The sequence below is a fragment of the Harpia harpyja genome, chromosome 12 (assembly GCF_026419915.1).
Source record: "Harpia harpyja isolate bHarHar1 chromosome 12, bHarHar1 primary haplotype, whole genome shotgun sequence".
NCBI lineage: Eukaryota > Metazoa > Chordata > Aves > Accipitriformes > Accipitridae > Harpia > Harpia harpyja.
This window is the reverse complement of record NC_068951.1, coordinates 2954501-2966916: the sequence shown is the minus strand read 5'-3', so window position 1 is coordinate 2966916 and position 12416 is coordinate 2954501. Positions and strand designations below refer to the sequence as shown.

General features: G+C 41.7%; 1 protein-coding gene and 1 long non-coding RNA gene across 6 annotated transcripts in view; one reads left to right on the top strand and one right to left on the bottom strand.

Annotated features, from left to right (window-relative positions):
- The window catches only part of MYO19 (myosin XIX), a 28595-nt gene that overhangs the window by 3173 nt on the left and 13006 nt on the right, over nt 1-12416 (bottom strand). Inside the window, exons 8-23 of one of the 5 annotated variants that reach the window (XM_052803186.1) lie at nt 12181-12283; nt 11872-11968; nt 11309-11385; nt 10271-10361; nt 9068-9236; nt 8651-8724; nt 8436-8557; nt 6558-6671; nt 5991-6167; nt 4927-5073; nt 4344-4451; nt 3461-3531; nt 2408-2517; nt 1893-1998; nt 1256-1383; nt 411-519 (exon numbers count right to left, since the gene is read on the bottom strand). In XM_052803186.1, coding sequence (XP_052659146.1) covers nt 1281-1383; nt 1893-1998; nt 2408-2517; nt 3461-3531; nt 4344-4451; nt 4927-5073; nt 5991-6167; nt 6558-6671; nt 8436-8557; nt 8651-8724; nt 9068-9236; nt 10271-10361; nt 11309-11385; nt 11872-11968; nt 12181-12283 — 1669 coding nt within the window. In that variant the 3' untranslated portion in view covers nt 411-519; nt 1256-1280. Of the gene's footprint in view, nt 1-355; nt 520-1255; nt 1384-1892; nt 1999-2407; nt 2518-3460; nt 3532-4343; nt 4452-4639; nt 4749-4926; nt 5074-5990; nt 6168-6557; nt 6672-8435; nt 8558-8650; nt 8725-9067; nt 9237-10270; nt 10362-11308; nt 11386-11871; nt 11969-12180; nt 12284-12416 lie in introns of those variants that run through there. The other 4 variants (XR_008237420.1, XR_008237421.1, XM_052803185.1 and 1 more) reach the window with 4 other exon arrangements.
- LOC128148858 (uncharacterized) lies at nt 5069-10371 on the top strand. The gene is made up of 3 exons (XR_008237422.1): nt 5069-5868; nt 7891-7950; nt 10290-10371. It is a non-coding gene; the product is annotated as an uncharacterized LOC128148858 (long non-coding RNA).

The window sequence follows — 12416 nt, the reverse complement described above, 5'->3', positions numbered from 1 at the left end:
CTTTGCATAAGTGCCTTCATCTCCTTAACAAAGCTGCTGCTTAGGCCTGCCAGAGTAGCCAAGTCTGTCAGCTGAAGCTAAGGAAAGCTGTAATCTTTACTGGAGCTGGCACGATACTGACCACGCTAGGCACAAGTGCAGCTCCTTGTCTGTTAGCAACAAGGATGCCATTAAACAAAGTGCTTCTGATAGTTGGATTCTGATGGATGTTTGCTTTAGTTTAATAGAAAAGGCCAAATTCTGGTCACACTGGCATTAGCAGGAGTATTGCCTAAACCATGATGATCGTCTGTGCCAGAATCCCCATTATGCAATTACACTCCAGAACTGTTAGCCAAGGAGATAGCACTCTTACCACAGAATTAGCCATAAACACTTTGGTTTTGCCGCAGTACACTGAAGCGTTTTCTGCCCTGTTCCCTGTTTGCTCAGCAGTAGTGGGTCCCATAACAACATTCTGAAGGATCTCAAAAACAACAGAACGTGATGCTTTGTTGTCATCCACCACTGGAGTCTCGCCTGCAAACGAAGCATTGAAGAGAGAGTATCACAAAACTTGGAAATCAAGACCGAGTAATTGTCTTTACATGGAGACTTCTTGGCCATTTAGGGGGGGGATACAGATACAAGAGGAGGGGAGGAGGTGATGGCCGAGACATCACTAGATCTATCTGTGTTTAAGGGAAAAATGTGACAGCATAGATTTTGCCATGTGCTAGCAACTAGAAAACCAGCGTGGTGTGTTTTAACTAGGATGTAGTTTGGGCGCTGTCTTATGACCTCTATTATAACCTATCCATAGGTAACAAATGTCATTTTGGGTAGATCTGGACAACGAGACAGACATACGGAGGGCTCAGCTGTTCTCATGTTGTTTAAAGCATCCTACATGGAAACATCAGAAAGCAACAGCACTGCAATTAAGAGTACATTTGAGCAGCTCAGTCCCTAAGAAAATCTGATGAAATACCCAAAACTTGAAGCTGTTGGGAACAGTGAACAAAAAGCAAGGAATTAGCCTCGTAGCCTTAATGTACTGAAAGATGCAGGAACAGCAAACAAACTCTACACAACTCTACAGCTTTCACAGGGCATCAGAAGCAGCTACAGGGACATGTACTAAGCAGGAGTTTATTGCAGCAATAAGAGGTTATTAAAACCATTTCTGGGACATAGTACACAATTTTTTACATTATGAGACAAACGGGTTAGCCAGATTAATCTATTTGGAAATAGAGGTAGACTTAATTCAGACCTGTCCTTGAAAGAGATTGTGTTGTTCAAGGCAATGCTGCATGAGTTTCTGCATGCCCAATGCCGGAACTCGATGGTCTTTGTATCTTTCCATCCTGGATACTGTTTGCTTTTCTGCTATAAATATTTCTAAGGAGATGAGAGCATTTTAAGGTACTGAAAACAAATACAAGCAATTCTTGCTTACAGGAAGACATCTGGTGACTATGATGGTGTTCCTGGGGCTGGGCTGATAAGGGAACCAAAAGCTTATCCCCATGTTTAGGAAATTGTTCTGCTTTGTTTGCAGCTTATTACCCACTAAAGATAAAAAGGACTAGTAACCTATCACAATCGGGCATTTCAGCTAATGGGTTTATAACTGAGGGAGAAAGGTACAGTGTGTAAGTAATTTTCCAGCCTATACTTTGTTACTTCATTCCGTTTACGCATGATTAATAGATTTCCAGCCATTTTACTTATCTGACATAGGCTGGTACTTACTGGTCCTGCTTCCCACATCTACTGGTTACTGAACAGACCCATTGGGTGAAGATGGGATTAATCAGGGAGAAAGAAGGGGGTTGCAGCAACTTTCAATATTAAATGTAACCACCTGATTAGGCCCTTCTTTCAGGGGTTCAGACCAAAGATATTACCTTGTAGATTGGATTGTGTTTTTTAAAGTCCATCCTCGCTCTTGCTTAGAAAAAAGAATCGCATACAGAAGTTTGCAAAAGGTAGAAGCAGTAGAATCCAGGTAAGCTAGAAGGTCAGTGTGTTCGGCAAGAAAACAAGGTGGGGGAAAAAAAAGAAAGGAAGGAGAAGGAATATAAGCAAAAAGGTAAGTGGTTTTCAAGCCTACTCAAGAACCAACTCTAAATCAAATTATATCGGGGGGGGGGGAACCCCAAACACCATCATAACTGTAATTGTCCTACCCAGGAGGAACACAGAAAAACAGCACTAAGATTAAAGACTTGCAGTTTTTAAAAGAGCGTGCTGTAAGTGTTAGGCAAATTAGAAACTCAAGTTGGTGATAGATTAGAAAAAGATTTTGAGAATAGTGGTGTCACTAGTGCTGAATACAGTAACTGTATCTGATCTATGCGATATCAAATTGTTGCAGCGATAATTTTACTTGATAGCAGAGGGATTATCTAAAGAAACGTACCTTTTTTCTTGGCAGAATGATAGTTGCTTTTATCACACGCTCTGTTTTTACTGGACCCACATGATTTTCTCAGTATTTCGTAGCGCTCAGTGAAACTTTGGAAAGGGATCCTGACGGACAAACGTACAGTTAATTCTAGGCAAGTATCATTCACTATATGGTAAATAACCTATCCTTTGAGAGGGCAGAATTGCACAATGGCTTCAAAGATCCAGTGCAAATAGACTGATGCCTATGTAGTCACCAACATGCAAGAAAATACAGACTTTCTGAAGAAATTCGGGAGACTGCCTGTTGCCCAATAACAGACAGTGACTTTTGCCTGTAACAAAGACTGGGCAGGAATTGTGCCTGTTAATGATAACAGCGAGCTTCACCCCATCAATACTGAGCTGTCAGAAATGTGACTAGCTCAGGCTTTGTTCTCTCCATCCTCTAAAGGTGGTCAAGAAAGCCCAGCAAGGTGACTGGCTGCGATGAGATGCTCGACTTCAAGATGACTACACTTAGATGAATGCCATTTATAATTTCGTTTTAATTGCTGAACATGTTACTGTGAAGCCACATTCAGTTAGAAAGTTTTAGCACATGACAGTCCACATCAAAACACCTCTTCCCTAGCTTCTCAGACTGGAAAGGTACAATGAGATCTCAGACCGGGGGTGTGTTACGGATACATCTGGACTTTGTTAGTTGTTGCTGTATTTTTAAGAATCCCATTGTCTCGAATGCAAGTTGTTCTACCACTGCTGCTTGTGCTGTTACTCCACTTTTGGACTTGCTGAATGAGCAGAGTTTCGTTATCCAAAACGCAGAACAACTGTCCAGATTTGTGACAGGTATTTTTGTCTCCAGAACATGAAAGAGATGTGCTCAAATAAGCTTAAAAACAAGCAGTGAGCAGAGCTTTGGAAGAATCAGTAGTTTTGGGGTCTGAAACAGACTGCAAAATACTTGGATTTCCTGCTTACCAGCTCTTCCAAATAACTAATATGCCACTGATTGCTATAGAAATGGATTACAGAAGACGTTGCTCAAGAATTCTGGACTTACCTAATAGGGAAGCCTGCCGCACTGATGGTGATGGCTTCAACTATTCCACACGCCTGAAGCTGGCTGAGAACCTGAGGCATAAATTGAGATGGTTTAGGTAACCACTGTCTGTGGAAGCTGCTGCTAAGGTCTGTACAGGGTGTGCTCGACCCAAGCCACATGCAGCTCGGCTCAGCAAGCACGCCAGAGCTTGCCTGGTGTGCACCACCACACTGGCAGCTGGGGAACGAACGGAGAGGGCGGAGAAGGGGATTATGCAGCCATCGAGCTACTGCTTTGAGTAACACCCAGAGTAGGGTCAAGGCTGTGCTCACACAGAGGGACAGTCCTTGTGTGCCCTCTCTTGTGGTATCCACACACCCTGCACTGACCAAATGCAGCAGAATATGAAAACCCAGTGTTGGTATTTTAATACTACTTGCATGTAATCAGCAAATTCTCCGAGCGTTTAAAATTAACGCAGCACTACTCCAGCTGCTTGTTTTCACATCAGATAAGGTTCTCTAGTTACTGCTTTAGCATCTGCTGCTCTGCTCCCAAAGACATGCTTGTCAGCTGATCTCATCTAACTTGTCCTAGACTAGACTCCAGGAGCAAGCAAAGTTTTGTTGTGGGCATTCACCATGAAGATATCTGTGTGATCAGGACTGCTGAGCAGTCAGATTGCCTTTATCTATTTTGAGGGCTGGGATGGCAGCACCCCAAATAACCCAGGAGGGCTCTGGTAAGAGAACAACAAGTAAGTTGCATCTGGAAGAGCTGCTGTGCTGTGCTGCGAAAAGAGCGTTGCAAGTGACTCAAGATGCTAACAGACCCAACGCGAAGCCCTGCACAATGTCTCTATGAAGCTTGACTCAGTGAGGAGAAGCTTTTGAAAAGTTACCTCTTCTCTTTTAAAAGTCATTGCCTTGCAGTCAGTGTTAGGCTTGATGCATCGGATGTAATGTGGTGTGGTGCTATTCAAAATCTGCATGAGATGTTCAAGTGAACCCTGTAGAAAACAAATGCAGGTTTAATTAGGGACTCCTCCTCCCCAGCTAGTTTAGCTAATCAGTGGTCTTCTATAAAAACAATGAAGCTGTTTTTTGCAAGGATGGCTTTACAGACTCAGTATTAGCAGAGCTCTTCTGTAAGGACAGCTTGAGCAAAAAATCCACTCTATGGATGCTTTTGTAAAATTGTTGATGGTAAATTCAGAAAGTTTCCAAAATTATAGCAGGGCCATCAGTTGAAGCTAACCCCTCAAGAGGAACAGGTAGGAAGAAGCCTCACAAAGGCAGATGCCCAACTGTTAAAGGAAAAAGTAAAATTGGAGTTAAAACCCAGAGAATCTCAGGAGTCTGAAGCTATTTCTGTTTTACAGCTGTTTCATTTTAATAACATTGACTGATCTTGGTCCAACTGTACTGTTTTCTCATCTAGTTATGCAGATAGCAGTAAAAAGCAGAAACTTGAATAGGATGTACCTTGAACTTTGACACCACTGTAACAACAGCTGCTCTGTTCTGGGTTTTGATGTTATTTTGGTTCCTTTCTGTCACAGGAAATAATTTTTGAAGCAAAGGATCCTTAGAATTCTGCAAAACATGGATCAGCTCTGGTGGAATGGGGTCCTGCAAACACAAACATGACTCATTAGTATTTGGACTTAGGCAGAAACCTGCCACCTTTGAAAATGACTAAAAATTCCATATATATATAGATGGAATAGTATTTCTGATGCCAACTTTGATTTAACCACAGCTGTAGTGTTTCAAATCTGACTGCATACATTCATTCATAGTCAGATTCAGGTACAGAAAACAATGTTTGGCTGAACATTTAGCAAATCTAGTCAAATGTACAGCTGCTCATAACATTGTTCCAGTTATACAGCTTAAGTGAGCTAGAAGTCTCAGGACTAGTTTAATCCCCGTAGGAGAGTCTGCAGGAGATATTAGAAAGTCTATTAGAAAGTCTTCCTTTTAATTAAGAGATGGTATTTTTATTGCATCACCTGATCCCACTTCCCATAATTGCTGGCGATGTCAGAACTGACAAGGGACCCTCATGTCTGCAGACTATTTCATTTAATCCCTGATGGGACAATGAGGCCAAAACTCAAGTTTCCTGGTACTTTCAGAACTTTCAGTAGTTGAGTCCCTGTTCTTGTTTCTCATAAACTTATCTGAATTTTTCTGGGAAATGAAGTGCTATATTTATGGTTATAGAAACACCCTTATGCCATTAACACTTCTGCATTGTCTCGGGAACGGAAGAAGCCGTGATTTGGTGATACACGGTCCACTTAATCCTCAGCTGAAAGGTCAGCTAACAAAGCATTTGCTTGTGCCAGTGATGGTTCACTGAAAATCAAACCAAGAACACTACCCAGTTTTACATGGCCTGAAGGATTTATTTGGAGCAAGGTATGTATAGCCAGTAAGCATCACTGAATATACTTGTTAGTGGTGCTTTGATTTAAAGTGCTTTTAGTCTGTAAGATTGATTGTTTGTTTGTTTTTAAACAGCTCTTTCTGAAAACACCTACCTTATTTTTCTCCACCATTGCTGCCAGCTGATAGCAGACTTTGCCAGCATAATGTGAAATAATAAAGTTAGGCTTCTTACTAAACTTGTTTCGACTTAAACATTGATTATTAGACAAGGCTTTCTCAATCCGAGTTTGAAACAGGTCAGTGTTAGAGGATCTATTCAGACGGCACTCCTGCATAGCAAACGAGACAAAATTGCAGCATCTCTTATTTGTCATAAAGAACTGTCTTTAAAAGTTAAAACACTTTAAATTAAAATCATAGCCATTTTATTTTTAGAGTTGCTTTGAGTATGCAAGCCCTGAAATACGGGGGTGGGGGGGAACACAACAAAAAAATGTAGTTAAGGCTTCATATTTGAATCAGAATATCCAGGATCAGAGGAAAAAAGACAACTCAGAATAGGAAGAAGCAGTGTCATGCTTGTTCTGAAAAAAAAGCTCTGCAGAAATTTTATAGCTGACAAGTTTACTGCTAATATAGTGTTCATGATTTCTTTGGTGGCCTGAGACAGAAGGCAGGCAACCAGGCCAAAAGCATTAGGGGTGTAGATCCACACTTACCTCATTCAGCAAAGAAAAAATGCTGAGAGGATTGCCCTCTATCAGATCAAGGCAGTTCTGGTTATCCTGGTAGTTTATGAAAGACCACTGTAGGCCTTCAGCTGCATATTCTTCCTGAAGTAAGAGAGAAATCGGTTATTCTGCAGCAGAGGGCACCAGAGCTCAAATAACTGTATGCCTTTTTGCAGTTGGATGCAGTTACTGTTTAACAAGTTAATCCTAGGCCCAGCCTGCTCATCCAAAAGTCAGCTTATGTTCAATGGCAATCCGGAGAAAAAAAAAGACAAAACAAACGAGGATATTCTACTCCAGGTAGCTTCTGAGTATGTAGCAGCAGATCCTGATGGAACAATTTGTTTAAGTGTTTGGGAACCTCACAGATTTATCAGAGAGCTGCAAGGCTGATTTAGACTAAACAAACAGAGGCTACAGTCACACTAAGCCTCTCCTGGCTGTAACTGAGTTTTGCCCTGAAGGGCAAGGAACACACAGAACTCCTTCTTTAGACTGGGATGTAGCCCTAAACCAACCATTGTGTGCCAGACTTTTCTAACTGGGCTCCATTTAAAACAACAGCTGATCCAAAATGAAGTGGAGAAAGATACTGCTTGAAATAATTTGTACAATATTTATGCCGAATTACAGAACAAACTGTCAGGAGTGTTTAACAAGCACAAGCTCTGGCCAGTTATTTTAAAAGTCTCCTGCCAAAAGCTTGCTCAGCACAGCCACTAATGGCGTTTAAGTGGTTTGGGACACAGCCAGATCGAGGGAAGTAAGAGGGCAGGCAGTGGTTGGGAGGGGTACTGTAAACAGAGGTCATGAATCAGTTTCAAGGAAAGTAATTGTGCACTTGAACTTGGTTTCCATCTTTGCTGACCATTAACCCCTGGCACACTGACGAGGGCAGGCAGGAAAAAAACCGCTGGGCATATGAAAGCACAAATTATGGTCCAAGAGATACTTATCTCCTGAACAAATTGATAAAACTGTGCCGTGAGACAGAAGGTACCATCATGTTGGTGCCATAAAGAAAATAATTTCCCAGATTCCAGTTAATGGCAAAGAGTGTTGTGGTAATGTATATGTTGTGGAGGAATTCAACAAGGACTGAAGTACATCTATTAGAGTAGCAGCCCAGGCCTGGCAGGGACTCTGTAGCTTTCAAAGCACTCAGATGAGAACTGGAATTAGCAGTGTGTGACCAGTTAGGCAAGTGACTGCAATGTATTTAGCATGGTGCAAATACCTTCTGTACTGTGAAACAACACAACTCGTGTACCTCCCCATTCAAAAATAAAAGCTAGTGCGCAGTGTGTTTTTGTCTTTAAAGGTACCGGCATGACAACTGGGTTTAGGAAGCTGTTCTCCCGTGGCAGAAGGTCTCCACCAGGTACCATGTGCTGTTAATGTTCGGGTTACAAGGTTCTGTTGGGCGCTCTGCCTTTGCACTAAATTCAGGTCTAGAAGCTCCCCACCCATTTAGGTACTTTACGCTTGATGAAGAGAATTAACATGGGTTATAAGCAGCAGCTTCCAAGAGAATCTCGATTTAGGCTACACTTCCCTCAAGAATTTAGTTTTAAGTGTTCAGCTCTTTGAGGGAAAGCAAACAGTTTAACAGGCCACAGAGCCAATGGAGTTGTATAATAGGGAACAGATTTCCAGTACCCAAGGGAGAAAGCTGTCTCATTCACAAACTGCCCCACACTCTCCTCTTTAAAAAAGCAGCTGTCACTCACATCCTACTGATTTCTGTGGCATTACTTACTCGACTGAAAGTTGTAATCTGACCAGAGGCACAGAAATAAAATTAAAGAGACAAAAGATGTTGTTTAAAAATTAGATATTTAACATTTGATCTTAGTGGGGTATTACCTGTTGTGCCTTCAGATAGTGTGCTACAAAGTGCTGTTGCAGTTTCTCATTGGCATAGTTAATACAAAGCTGTTCCAAGTTGTTTTCAGGGAAGGCTTCAAAACCGTAAACATCCAACAAACCTAGAAGAAACATGGGAAGACAGTGCACTTTGGTCTAGGAGTAGCTGGAAGGACATACAGTTACTTGGTTACACCAGGGTTGAATAACCATACCTATGAAGCTGGTCCACACTGATGGATCTGCATAGATGCTTTCGTTTATGACCAAAACGAGCCATTCAAACAATCTGCAGACAATGACAACTGGATTAGTTGGAAAGTGCTTGCTTACAACAGTCAGAGTAGCGTTCTTTTACTGCTGTTTATACCAGTATCAGATGGAAGAAACAAAAAATTATGACATGCTGCCTGCTGACATGAAACAGCAGTTCTCTGAAGATCTCTCTGTTAGATATATGGCAGCTACATCAGTATCCACAACTGAATCAAGGGTGTGTCGAGAGGGGAAGGGAGGGTTACACTGTTATTGAGTCCAAGCAGAAAGCCAGGGAAAGTAAATCTCTCTGGCCTCCCTATTTCCTCACAAAAGTTATATGGATTAGCACAGCAGCCTGGCCTACATGTCCTTACTTAGCATAGATCACTTTGGCGAGGCAGTCCCTCCTAGTCTCACATTCGGCTCTGGAGCATGGCTTCTTGAAGACTTGTTGTTTTCCAGCCATTATTGTTCGAATTCTTAATGATTCCAGTAGTTCCTCGACAGGTATCTTCAGCAAGTCTCCAGTGGTCTTCACAAAATCTTGTTCAGGAAAAAAAAACATTGCAAGTTGTCTGCAGTGTCAAATGAATGCAGCACCTTTAAAGTTATGAAAGGTCTAGAGATAGTATAGAAAAATGACACTTCCATCAACTTGCAAACTTAAATATGGATTTTGGATCTTTTTACCCAAACTCGGGATAAAGTTTTGCAAGACCAGACTCTTAATTTGGATATACAGTACCCCTAGAATTTTAGGTACTCTGTTTAAAATGAAACAACAATACCAAAAAAGTCTGAAGTTTGCCACACTGAAGTAGGCATTTTAGAGAGTACCCTCTAGGTATGTCTTTGTTACTTTTTTACCTTTTTTGAGCAGAGACCGCGAAATCCAGATAGAGAAATCAAACAGTCATGACCAGAGAAGAACAGGGATTTTGAGGATAGTAAGGAAACGTAGAAGAATGAGTATTTGCTAACAAAGCATTTAAGATCTTGCTAACCTGAGCTGTATGCAAAAATGTTGGAATATTAAGTAGTGTGAATTCAGACCATGTGAAATAGTAGTAGGAAACTTCCCTGTTCAGGACAGTGTTTTAGTTCTGAAGGAAAACTAGATCCACAAGCCTCCTAAAGACATGCAGAACAACCTATGCTGCAATTTAACAGATTTGCTGTTACTAAGCTTTAGTCCTTATCACAAAAACTTCAAAGGTTTCATTTTAAAAGCCCTGCTCTCCACTCTGGGTCGGATTTCTGGGAGTCTTGTGATGTCAGTGAAGATTACAATCAAGAGTAACAGTTCTGCCAATAATCATCCTGAAGTGACTGTCTAATGTTGCAGTTGCCTTGACCTGTAATGGAAGGATGTTATCTCTTGGAGCAGGGGAGCATTAGGTTTTTGTTTGTTTAATACTTTGAAACTGTGAGGTACCGAACAAAAACACATTTAAATTTTGGTTTGCTCGTGACCTTGATAGTCTCTTATCAAGCAGAAGAGCGTAGTAATCCTTTCCATTAGGCATCTGCACTAAGATAACAAGACTCTCTGGAGCACAGCATGCTTGTTGCCTCACCTTTGGTTTTGTCTTCTAGTTCACAAGGCTGAGATTCATCCACTGGATTAGAGAATTGAACGTTCCCAAGATGGAGAAGGCCTGACAATACCTGAAATATAATCAATCACTGAGTTTTCTAAAACAGAGCTCCCCTTCAAGACAGCGTCCTCTTAGCCTTGCCTTAGCCACACAGTCAAAACATTTCTGCACAAAAAAAAAGTAAGTAGATTCCAAATTTCTGTGTTAATTCCTAATGATGCAATTACTGAAGGAAAACTAAAGTTCACAGGTGCAGGCTTTTAGTTAAGATCTAATATTTGGCTATGCAACCTAATGTGTAGCTGAAGCCCTCCAGCCAGGAGTACTGTCCTGGTTTCAGCTGGGATAGAGTTAACTGTCGTCCTAGTAGCTGGTATGGTGCTATGTTTTGAGTTCAGTATGCGAAGAATGTTGATAACACTGATGTTTTCAGTTGTTGCTCAGTAGTGTTTAGACTAAAGTCAAGGATTTTTCAGCTTCTCATGCCCAGCCAGCGAGAAAGCTGGAGGGGCACAAGAAGTTGGCACAGGACACAGCCAGGGCACCTGACCCAAACTGGCCAACGGGATATTCCATACCATGTGACATCCCATCTAGTATAGGAACTGGGAAGTGGGGGCGTGGAATCACCGCTCGGGGGACTAGCTGGGTGTCGGTCGGCGGGTGGTGAGCAATTGCACTGCGCATCATTTGTACATTCCAATCCTTTCATTATTACTGTTGTCATTTTATTAGTGTTATCATTATCATTATTAGTTTCTTCTGTTCTATTAAACTGTTCTTATCTCAACCCACGGGTTTTGCTTCTTTTCCCAATTTTCTCCCCCATCCCACTGGGGGGGGGTGTGAGTGAGCGGCTGCGTGGTGTTTAGTTGCTAGCTGGGGTTAAACCACGACAACTACCAAATAACCCATGCTTTGTACATTAATACAGATTTACTTCTCCAGAAATCCCACACTAAAAAGACATTCCAAACATCATTAGCAGTCTCGTGGCGACCGTGCTTTGTACCTGACCTTGAAAATATTGTTCTGTGTGGAGCGGTCAATGCCCAAGTGAAACATCGCATCTCTGGTCACCTCAAAGCAGTCCTCTGAAAAGCCAAACAAGTGCTATTTAAAAGAAAGCCATGCACACAAACACGAGCAAGCAGAACATTCTATACCAGAACCAATTTAGCTAGAATTGTCAAAGGAGATCAAGGAAGCCCTGCTCTTTCGGTAAATCCCAGAGCACAAACTAGAGAACCAGGTCATTGACTTAATACTGACTCTGTGGGGCTCTGAAGTTAGGCAGCAGGTTGCTGAAGCACATCCAAAGATGAGACAGTTTCTAAACATAGCCACAGAGAGATGCAAATTTGCTTGGCCAGAAACCGCTGTTTTAAGCCAGGTGAAAACTCTTAATAGTGCAAACTGAAACTTATAAAGAATCCCATTAATGCAGGTGGCTTTGCAGAATGTCTGCTGTTGGCTGACCAACCTGGATCAGAGGATTTAATAGGACAGACACATTTTTGCCTGCCTTCCTTTAAGGTTACAGCCGTTATTAATGGACAGTCTGTGAAACTAATCTTTACCATCTAAGTTTCTTTCAGAATTTGGCAGCCAGCGGTAGTCAGCCCCTTCTGGAAGGTTCCATTCCAGCCTCTCTTCTGCAGTAGCACCTTTTGTGATCTGGAGACAGAAAACAAGGTAACGACTGAATTCTGCCTTTGGTATTTACAGCTCACAGACAATGAAGAATAACATACTGGGAGCATGATTTAATTTGGAAGCATGGCAGACAGGAAAACTGTTAAATATTAGAAGTTGCAACTATGCTAAATCTCATGATTTGATCCCCACTATTTGTCAGAAATATCTAGCAAAATTAACTGAAGGCAAACCTGATAAAAAATATGGAAGTTTCTTTCATTGGGGGCCTGATAGGCAACTCTGGTCTTCTCCAAAAGGAAAGTCTGAATGGAAGCACTACTCAGATGGTGGAATCTAGAGGAGAAAAAAAAAGCGCAAAGATTTCAACAAAACTTCCTCACAGAATCTGACAGGTGTTGTGTTGTTACGATACCGACTGACTATGAATGCTTTGCAGTCCACCTTCGGCGTTGTGCAAGCTTAATGT